This window comes from Botrytis sinoallii (assembly GCF_014898435.1).
Source record: "Botrytis sinoallii strain Bc 23 chromosome Unknown BSIN_010, whole genome shotgun sequence".
NCBI lineage: Eukaryota > Fungi > Ascomycota > Leotiomycetes > Helotiales > Sclerotiniaceae > Botrytis > Botrytis sinoallii.
Genome location: NW_024066037.1, coordinates 1740404 through 1752371, shown reverse-complemented (window position 1 = coordinate 1752371; position 11968 = coordinate 1740404). Strand labels below are relative to the sequence as shown.

At 33.0% G+C, this 11968-nt stretch overlaps 2 protein-coding genes across 2 annotated transcripts; both read left to right on the top strand.

Annotated features, from left to right (window-relative positions):
- Positions 1–8298: 8298 nt before the first annotated feature.
- On the top strand, positions 8299–9756 carry EAF02_006640 (uncharacterized protein; the record flags this gene model as incomplete). Its single annotated transcript, XM_038902688.1, has 2 exons — positions 8299–8616; positions 8743–9756. The coding sequence occupies 2 exons, from the start codon at positions 8299–8301 to the stop codon at positions 9754–9756; spliced, it is 1332 nt and encodes a 443-aa protein (XP_038757908.1).
- An 888-nt stretch (positions 9757–10644) lies between these two features.
- Positions 10645–11445, top strand: EAF02_006639 (uncharacterized protein; the record flags this gene model as incomplete). Its single annotated transcript, XM_038902687.1, has 1 exon — positions 10645–11445. One exon carries the CDS (start codon positions 10645–10647, stop codon positions 11443–11445), a length of 801 nt encoding a protein of 266 aa, XP_038757907.1.
- Between the last annotated feature and the right edge of the window lie 523 nt (positions 11446–11968).

Here is an 11968-nt window from a genome sequence, read left to right as displayed (position 1 = left end):
TAGTCCTTACAGTTCTAATGTAAATACTGATAGATATAGAAAAAGTAAATAGCCTAAAAACAACTCCTCGATTGAGGCATTAACTCTTAAGAATAGTATATCGATATATATTCTTCTATTACAGAAAGAACAAATACCGATTCTTAAAGATTTTAAGAATTTGTAGAACGAAATCATAAGATTTAAAAACGAATTGTTATAGTGTAATCTTAATACCACTTATCTATCTCAACCTTCAAAATACCGACAGTAATATTATACAGATTCCCTTACAAATCATAGAGTCCGGATTCCTAATATTCTAATTGATTCTATTGAGAGAATATCTCCTATTATCAGGAAAAGGAAGAATAAAAAAAACCCCTGTTCGCGAAGTCAGTCTTCACGACAATCCCTTTCGAATATTGATAGTAGACCTCTCTCAAATCTGATTGCTTTGCTGAGCAACCCATAAATTTATCGAATACTTTATTTTCGTTTATCTATTATTATAATAAAGTATTTGTATATTCCAAAGCCCATCAATCTTTTATTCAAACTCAAAGATAATATAAAGCCAAAAGCAAGTCTCTAATAATTATTGATTACTGAGCGACTCGAACTTTATGAAAATTCGCTTATCTCGAAAATGCAATAGCAATCTTATATAATAAATCAGATAAAAGGAAAGGTACAAGAATACATATTCTTGCTATACATTCAAGTTCCCCACTTAATAGAATAGCAATTGATTAATCAGTTTGTAGTTATTTATAAGAATCTAGTCAAAGCCGATTATATACAAACTGAGTATGAACACTAGGTTATACTTAATAATATTTAATAAGAAAACTTTCTAGTATAATATTGCAGGTTTAGACTATTAGCTATATAGGCGGAAATCACCGATCCGATAACTTTCCTTTACAATCTGGAAAGAAAAATATCCGATTTCCTTCAATAAGCTATTAGCCTCTATATTAACAAATGCTATATTGTTAAGAATCTGACTATCAAGCTTACTAAGATCAACAAACTCGAAGTTACACTTCAAGAATACAATTGTCATAAAATAATTAAAGAGATACCTTTTAGAAAGCTATTTAGTAATACCAATTCATCAACTATCCCTAAAAGCACTTTCTGCTTATTGGGTAATTCGAATCCATCTATTTAGTTTCATACCCAATATCCTCTTTACACTTCTATTAACTATACAGAAACCTTTAAGTCAAATAACACTCCATCTCCAGGAAACAATTTCAATTATAATACTATTATCCCTATATCAGAAGTGAATTGCAGTTTCACGCTATATACAAATAATATAAATACTATGGCTGAGATTCAAGAGATTGAAGAAGATAAAGAGTTTCTATAATATAAAAGAGAATATCAAGAAGGATATAAATCAAGAAGTACAAGCAAAAGCTATTGAATCTGCTCGCACTACTGAAGACCAATATTTAAATCAATATACTTAAGTAGAAGTTCCCTTCTAAGCACAATCCGGGATATAAGATTCCTCGATTTGATAAAACTAATAGGAGGTGATTCCATAAATCTACCATACACACTTTCAAAAAACGAATATTCATACAATATTCAATCTCTTATAGATTCCAAAGCGAATAGCTTCGCTTTTATTGATAAGACACTCCTTTTATTATTATTCCCTATATTCAAATCCTATTTTATACTACTCGAACCACCAATTAAAGTCAAAAGCTACAATAATATACAAAGTAAAGCTATTACTCATTTTACATTTTTTAATTTCACAATTAATACTTAACAACAATCTTATTTGCTATTTCTTATTACCGATTTGGATTCACATAGTATAATCCTAAATCACAAATGATTGATAGAGACCTGAGTTAAAATCGATTATTTTAATCAATACTTTGAATAGTCTTTTGAGCATTCTCTTACTATTTTTTTATCAAAAAATATACTTTTAATTAGAAACAGTCTTTAACAACCCAGAATCAATCATTTGAGACAGAAAGATATTGATAATCGAAATATCCGATTGGAAGAGATGTACCACTGACTTGACAATGAATAACCGATTATAGCATCGATTGTACCTGAAATATTTATTATCTCTTTCTAAAAGACTAATATAGTAATCTCAAATATGATCGAAGCTTAGATTCCAGTTAATCTGAAAAAGAAACCTATTCTCGGTTCAATTTCTATTCAATCTGTTTACAAATCCCTTTCGCTTTGTATCTCTAATATGTTCGATATCTATACATTTAAGCCAACTCAATTTCAATTCATTTACAAAAGAAACAAGGATCATAAGATCTTTACAGTCATATATACAGAGATTGATGATATTATTTCGATTTACAAATCTAATCAAAACAACAACCATCGAATCTCAACCACAGTTGCTGCCTTAAACAGTTCTAAACCAGAAACTATCGCTACTCTCAATTGTATCATCGCAGACGTTGAGATGGAGCCTCCAATTCTCGAAGTTTATTAGCAATATCACCAAGCGTTCTCCAAGTATGAATCCGATATCCTATCTCTCTTCTGGTTGTATAATCACAAGATTATATTTAAAGGAGAAGGTGAAAAAGCTCTCAAATACAGTTCCCTATATAAGATATCGCTTGAATAGCTTGAGGTTATTAAAGAATACATTACAGAAAACCTTGCTAAAGGATTTATAGAATCCAGCCAAGCACTGTTTGCAGTGCCGATTCTTTTCGTGAGAAAGTCAAATGGAAGCTTAAGGTTCTATATAGATTTCCGATTATTCAATTCTTTAATATATAAAGACAGATACCCTTTACCTCTTATTGACGAGATACTCGCATGACTTACTGGTGCAAAGGTGTATATCAAATTAAACATTCGATAAGCGTTCTATCACATCCATATGGATCCAGCTTCTAAAGAATACACTACCTTCCGCACTCGATATAGTTTCTACAAATGCAAAGTTTTACCTTTTGGACTGACAAACAGCCCTGCGATTTATTAATAATATATAAACAATATCCTATTTGACTATTTAAATAACTTCTATACTACTTACCTTAATAATATTCTTATATATTCTGAAAACGAAAATAAATACAAGAAACACGTCAAGCATATCCTTGAATAACTTGAGTCCACTAGCCTTTAAGCAAATCTCAAAAAGTACAAATTCAATATCAAATATATAAAGTATTTAGATTTTATTATTTTTATAGACAATGTACAAATCAATCCAGAAAAGATTGAAGTGATTACTATTTGGACTTATTTTATTATTATAAAAAGTATTCAATCGTTTTTAGGTTTTTGTAATTTTTATTATTGATTTATTAAGAATTACAATATAATAACAAAACCTCTTTATAAACTTATAAAAGCGAATGTCAAATTCCACTTCGACGAAATCTGTCAAATCGCATTTGATATACTCAAAGACAGACTCATCTCTGCTTCTTTCCTGCAGTATTACAATTATACACTACTCTGTATACTGGAAACCAATGTATTCGATAATGTAGTTGCTAATATGCTATTTCAGAAGTATAACAACGAATAATTACTAATTGCTTACTTTTCGAAAACAATAGTCGTCGCCGAACTAAACTACAAAGTTCATGATAAAGAAATACTTGTAATTATCAAATCCCTAGGCTATTGGAAAGCCGAACTTGTTGGATCCCTATACCAGATCAAAGTGTATATTGATTACAAAATGCTCGAGTACTTTATATCAATTAAACAGCTGAATATTCGATAAGTATACTGGGCGGAACTATTCGTCGATTATAACTTCATCATTATATATTGTGCTGGAAAGAACAATCCATTTGCAGATACGCTTATACGCTGCACTGACGAGTTGGATCAACAGAATAGTATTAAGAAGAAGAATTGTTTTCAGTAGCTTATAAAAGATGATCAGATGGATATAAAGATTATGTATAAATCTCTATAGCAAGATCTGGATATAGTCGTAAATATCGATATATATGCAATTATACCGCTTTTCGATATTGTAAATCGTATTATTGAAGCAAATAGATCCTATTCAAATTTAGAAGCTCTATGCATTCAGACTATCAAATCGCATAAGCATTTTATACTCGAGAAAGGACTTTTGCTTTATAACAATCAACTTTATATACCGGATATCGAAAATCTGCAAATCTATTTGATTCGCGAAGTTCACAATTCAGTCTTCATTGCACACCCTAATATTAAAAAGACCTACGCTCTCTTAGTCAATTAATATTATTAAAAGAATATAAACGATATAATCGACCAATATATACGGAATTGCCACAAATATAAACACAGCTCTGTACCAAGAGATCGTATTCCTGGTTTCCTTCATCCACTCCCGATCCCTACACGAGCATAGCAATATGTTACCATAAACTACTACAATTTCAATAAGGATAAATATAGTTACAACAATGTATTCATTATTATCAACCAATTAATCAAATAAGCTATTTCAATATTCTATTATAAATCAATCGATTCGAAAGATCAGGCCCGCTTATACCTATACCATATATACAAATATTACAGTACCCCAGAAACTATAATCTCTAATCGTGATCCTCAATTCAAATTCAAATTCTAGCAAGAATTCAATAATATCTTAAGAATACAAGTCAAGCTATCTACCGCTCACTATCCGCAAACTGATAGTCAAACTGAGATTTATAATCAATATCTCCAATAACACTTGTAACCCTTTATAAGCTATTATTAAAATAATTGATCTGAATTCCTATCAATAATAGATTATACTCAATTCACACTTCCCTATAAATCACTAGATAATCAAACCCCATACAAGACCTTATATAACTATCTACCCTGTAATCCCTAGGATTAAAAACCTAACTCCACCATACCTATTAACAATTTGAATATAATTGATACTAGAAAGTATACCAAACACAATAAACTAATATTTAATTGAACAAAAGAAAATATCTTGCATACACAAGAAAAGATATCTCGATCAACTAACTTACATTGCTGCTCAATCAATTTCGATATAAGAAACTATATATAGCTCAGTATAAGGGACTTTCCGATATAACAACCATTCAAAAAACTGGATTACCCTATTCAAAATAGATTCAAGATTATTGATTGGATTAGAGATTCCTTTCGATTGAACTTATCACTCACTATAAAAGTCCACCTCGTATTTCCATCTAACAAGCTCTACAAAGCGGCAGACAACTTACTTTCCGGACAAATCCTCGAACCACTATTTCCAATAAATATTATCAATAATATCGAATGAGAAATGGAGTATATTCTAGCTGTAAAGAAAGTACGCCGATAGCTTAAATACAGAGTATTATAACTAAACACTAATGACAATCTCATCTAGTACCTCGTTTCTGACTTAAAAACTATTTCATATTATTTCTATAACTTTCATCTATAAAATCCTATTCTGCCAGGATCCTTTATACATTTATCGGAATAAATTCGTTTTTATAAAAATAAAAAGAATGATTACGATTTTACAGATAACAATCAATATATAAATAAAAAGATAGAAAGAACTTCTTTAATTCATTATTATAATAAAGAAAATCCTAATTGTACAAAAGGCTGAAAGTAATTGAACAAAGATGAAATATCAATAAAGAAAGTCTTTTTCTTTGTCTAATAGATTTAAATCAAGCTAAAAAGAAAGTCTTTACAAGTATTAATGGTTATAGTCGGGTGAGGTATAATAGTAAAGACTGGATAATTTAAATCGAAATATTAGTTGAGTCTTTAGTCAACAGTGACAACAAGTATATACAGAATAATTACAAGCTGAAAGATAAGATAACCCTTAATCGTAATATGTATAATAACAAAACCAAGCTGGTGTTTAGTTGTACCTAATCATTCATAAGCTGCCGAAAGCTCTACTTCTATTTGAGTTATGATAAGCTAATATTACTACTCTAATTCATCTTCTTATATTGTAATCTCTGCTATACAATGCTTTACAGCTTTTCGAATAAGGATAAAAGGAAGCATTTCTTTCAAAATACAACTTTTTAGCTTCTCTTGTATATCAAACTATCTTAAGAGTTAACTTTGCTAAAAACTAGCAAAATTGTAATTTATCTTTACCATATTATTATACTCAATAATAGCCAATCGGTATTAAAGAAACATTTTATGTATATTCCTATTAAACAAGTGTTCATACTTATGCTTACTAGTCAAATAAAGCAGACAGCAAAATTAACTAAACGATTATCTAGGAAGTCAATAGCAAACACTATCTTTCTTGCTGGAAATACAATTGTGTATATAATCAGCACAAACCCAGTTGTCCTCTTAAACACATTGTTCTTGCTGTAGTACTATCTTTTTTGGTAACCTCTTGCTTGAAGATCCCTATTTATCGATATCAATAAAGTCAACGCCTTTATGATGAAATATATCGAATTTATAACCAAATTGACTTTAATACAAGGCCTCCAGGATATCTTTCTCAATTATCTCGCCATCATTTTCAAGATTACAAAAATGATATACCACTATAATCAACTTATCAACAAACTTCTTTTTGTAATTATCAATACAATCAATCAAGGAATTATATTCTTCCTCCAAATTTTTGCCTCGAAAGATAATAGAATAAATATATCCAATAAGCATATTGAAGATCGATCCCATCCTTAGGTATATTGCCTTTAATATCTATAATCGTATTTATTAAACAAACTGATTGCAAGCTAAAAACACCAAAAAAAAGTCTTACTTACATACATCTTCATTATCTAACCCATCTTCCTTATCATCCTCCTCCTTATTGACAAGATTACTACTACTCCCACTGCAGCTCGACTCCTCCTCTTTCTTAACAGAATACTTGCTTGTATAATAGAAAAAACAAATGCTCTCTTCACCACAAGCTATAAAGAAGTATATCAATAAAGCAAATACAAAAGAAAAATAAACAATTCACTATTATATATATATCCTTTTATTACTTTAATTACATTAATAACAACTTACTCTTACTACTATGTTTTCTTAATAGTATAGAAAGTATATTGATTATTGATTAAAAAATACAAAGAAGATAAGTGATTAGAAAAGATTTGGAAAAGAAAGGGAAATTCGGGTAATCTATATACTTCAAAGGCTTTGCATTATTGCTAGGCTACAGAATGGTTTTCTCCATTTCCCATACATCTTTTTATTGCGAAAAAAGCAAAATTTGTGTATACGTCTGTTTATCACACTATATTACAACATAAACAATAACGCCTTATTGGGATTACCAATATATCTACGGATTAGGTAATTGTAAAGCTTGAGGGTAAGCTTTTTCGAAAAAAAGAATAGTATTACGGATTACACTCAATTATAATTGCGATCACTCATATACACACTTGTATACATACATGATTATATATATATAACTAGTATATAAAAATATTCTATAAGCACTTTGCTCCCGATTCTATAGTTATAAATTCTAAGGATAAATTGTACCCTGCTCTCGCAGTTCTTCTAAGGCAAAGTGTCACAGGGGAAGTATCTTCTAATAGGTGTTGTAATAAGTATGGAAAATCGGGTCATAATTCAAGAACTTGTTAAAACAATATAATAGATCCTAGATTATTATATTCTTAATAGTTTTAATCAATTGATTCAATTATTATTGAATAATATAAGTTTAAAGTGGTAAATTGAGGTGAAAGTGATCCACTCGGTGATATGATCCACTCGGTGATAAAACACGTTATTGTAATCACATTACCATGATTCACCAGTGGGTGCACGGACTCACGGGACAACGTGACAGGAAAGCACAATTTCATACCAAAAAGAGTGATTTTAATAATTCAACTAAAATTCAATATACCATTGAATTCTTTCAAACCTGATATATATAGTTCTTTAAGGATCAAAGAATGGTTTCTATAAAAATGATCGAGATCAAATGCGATTTGAGCTCAAAATACAAATAGTGCGTTTTCCCACCAAAAATTTTGGTGGGGAATTATATATTCTTTTATAAAAAATATCAATATTGATTTTTTCGATTCAATTTTGGATCAATATAGAATCTTTATACTTTAGATCTATATATTTAATTGTCAAATAAATTCATCGAGATTTTGAATTTTAATCGAATTATTAAAATCACTCTTTTTGGTGTGAAATTGTGCTTTCCCTCTTGAGTGTCCCGTGAGTCCGTGCACCCACTGGTGAACTCAACTTCATCTCATCATGCTTCCACACAGCGACACCCCGTTATGACTGTAAACTCTTGATTTCTTCTGAGCTTCTAGTGATACTTTCGATTAAATGAATCCAATTGTTCGTTATCATCTATTCCGGCACCCACGAAGAATACCCATAAGGTTATCAGAATCCAGAGTACAGCCGCCACTAAATATTGGATTGGATTTCCTTCGGAGTGTCTCTTCGGGGTCTAGGATCACGAGTCTGGGAGAGGACAAACTTGGTTCTCAGTTGAAGAAGAATAAAAAGAGCGGGAAGAACGTTGATCGAAAAGAGATGGGAAGAGAGCCAATTACAACAGATGGTGAGGGAAAACATGGAAAAGACATAAAGCAATATCTGAGCCACATAGAACGGACGGCGACAGAACCAAGGGATGAAGTATGTATATCATATATTCATATGTTCCAAACTCTCTATCTTCTCTTCAAGCTCCTCTCATTTGAATATCGCGGCCCATCTCCAACAGAAAAAAAAGTTTTGAATATTGATTAATCATTCCTCTAGTCCCTTCACAACTTCATCCTCACACAAGTGAAAAGCATAAACTCCACCACGCGTCTCTTTTATCTTTCACCTCTTCATCCCGCATCTAACTCCTCTCCCAAACACCTCACCTGGAAACCTGGACAATGGATCGATCTCTATCTCCCTGGAATACAGAGGCCCGGGGGTTTTAGCATTGTGAATCTTCCTCCGTCCCAATCTTCCCCTCCTATTGATGACTTGGAAGAAGAGAAAGAAAGGGGTATCGAGTTAGCAATACAAAAGCCCATCTTAAAACTAAATATTGGGGGGAAAATAAGTGAACAGGTAGCCTGGTTATTTCAGCCTTCATCAGAAATTCTTGGAAAAGGAGTGGCGGTTAGAATTGGAGGGTCATTTACCTGGCCTCCTTCTTTTTGGGATGAGAAGGGAGGCGAAGGGTATCGGAAGGAGCGGGTAGGAAATGTTAACAGGGTGGTGTTTATAGCAGGTGGAATGGGTATCAATCCTTTGATGAGTATGATCTCTTGTATTCATGCAGAATTGGGAGAGAACGAAAGGAGAGAAGGGAAGAAGGCACAAGGTAAAGAAGGAGATGATGAAACTGAAGGAAGTGCGAAGGAAGATAGATGCGAGAATCTTAAGGTAAAATTCCTCTACAGTACTAAGGTACCGACTTCTACTCCAGCGGAAGACGAGCGAAGAGAAGGAGAGGCAGAAGAAGCAATATTGTTCCTCGATCGTTTACAAGAAATCTTCAAAGAGAGGGAGCAATGGGATCTTCGGCTTTTTGCCACCGGCTCCCCCCACAACACTACCGAGCTTTTGAAGACAAACGCAAAATCAAACATTGAAACCCATCACCGAAGAATATCCAACAACGACATAGACCTTGCGTTGGGAACAATGGAGGAGAGACCACAAACAATAGTTTATATATGTGGGCCGCCCACTATGACTGATTCCATGGTTTCTTATATTCGGAATCTTCCTGGGATAGACCCCTCACGAGTTTTGTATGAGAAATGGTGGTGAACTCACATCAGTTTATCCGAATAAATCCTTACCGGGAGGATTTCGAAGAAACTGATGGTGATTCAATACATTATCATAAATTTTATAATCAATTCGATGTACACTTACAAATATATCTCTACCCTTTGGAGGGATATTTACATTTTGTTAGTGACTCTGTACATACTTACAGATTTTATCAACAATTTGATGAAATCTTACACGATGTATTGGCGTTCCAGTGGACACTCATGCTCTTACCAACACTTTGGTAGAAAGTCATACAAATCATCAACTATTTGAGGTATATTCATGCAATTTATCAGAGTCTAGTCGACACTCATACCTCTCATCAACAAATTTTTGCACACTCACAACTCTCATCATCAATTTGAGATATATTCATAGATCATATCGAGGTTTCAAGTGCACACTCATGAATTTTATCAAAATTTCAATGCACACTCATACGAAATACTCAGAAAAATCGTGAATATGATCTTGCAAATGACTGTCACGTACAATCATTATGCCCCAGCAAATGTGCCCAAATAGTTTGAGTTCCCGTTCTGCTTTCTTTTCCTTTTGTTTTTATATTCTACACACACATTCTACATACACATTCTACATACACATTCGACAACATCTGGGATTTGATACTATTAATACAACATTTAGAACACGATTTCGACACGATTTACACTTCGGTACTTTTTTTACTGCATTAACACCAGAATCACCCTTGTTTTTACCGTGCCCGGATCTCAATGGAACGCTCAAGCCGATGAGTTATTTATCTGGGTTGCTGGTGGCGTATGGCGTCATGAAAAACTTAGAAGTGAAGGAAAGTACATGATCAATGAAAAACATCTGTTTGATCGAGTTGGGGACTTTTTGGAAGCTTTGAATATGTCCGAACCTTTTGACAAGGAAAGGCATTGTTTAACGCCAGAATTGATTCGAATGCATGTCAATCAAAAGAAAATACAATGGAAGCAGCCTCAGTGCATCAAAAGGTCCCCCTGGCTCTCAGAGGTCGCCTTGAAAGGCGAATTCGGCGAGATAGGTCTCGAGGCTTTGCATGAATCTATCTTGCGTCTTCGTCATCTTACTGGTAGCGATACTGACGAGTGGCGTAAAAGGGTCGAAAAATGTGAAGGAATACTTCAAAAACATATACAACAGGCAGCTGATCACATAGAATTTCTTCATCATGAAGAAAAAGCTGCTCGAAGGAAGGAAAAGGCTTCGAGGAAAAGGCTTCGGGAAAAGGAAGAAGAAAAAGCTGCTCCAATGCAGTTAAAGGCTCAGAGTAAAAGATCTCGGGAAGAGGAAACAGAAAAAGCTGCTCAGAGGAAGAAAGAAGCTCAGAGTGAAAGATTTTGGAGAGAGGAAAAAGAAATACGGGAGCAATATTTCAGAAGGGGAGTAAAGGAACTAGGTTATACGAAAGATGCAGAGTCCCCTGAAGATTTGTCTTGGACAGACCCTAATGCTTCCGGTTTCCATCACCCAGAACCCGAATCTCATTCAAACGTTGGTGCTTTCAGACCTGGAGTACAAGATGTATATCTTAATTCTCCTCATCGATTGACAACAACTTCGACGGCTCAAGGACAGGTTCAAGGATTGAACGCTAGCTCCGCATCACATCTCTCTCAATACTCACGCAATTCTTCCCCTCAGTTTACACCTATGTCTTCACCCTAGCATGAACTCAGAACTACAAATTTTCGGTACTAAACAACGTGTTTTTCTTGACGCCAATTTCGACGTATTTCTTATTTTCTTTAAGATGGGTTAATGGGTTAATTGGTTAATAGTTGCATTCTTCTAATCTTCCTCATATCACAAATTATTGATGCTTTTCAAACTAAACTTATTTCTCGAAGAAGATATACATGATTAAAAATACGTAAATACAAATACAAACATAGATCCTTCAAATCATATACATAATACTTCGATTCAAACATTACTCTACAATAATTTATCAATACTCTATCACACTTTTACTTCAAGTTCACTTTGTACGGATATCTAATTATATGCATGTACATCGGAATTACATCGCCTAGCCAATATCTCATCCCTATCTCCATCTTCATACACTCAACTATACACTCCTTCAGAACAGCACTCCAACCACCAAAGATCCAACCATCAACCATCCAACCAAATTCGTCATCACAGCTAGACCTTTCCATCGATTTATATGATAACAAAATACTCA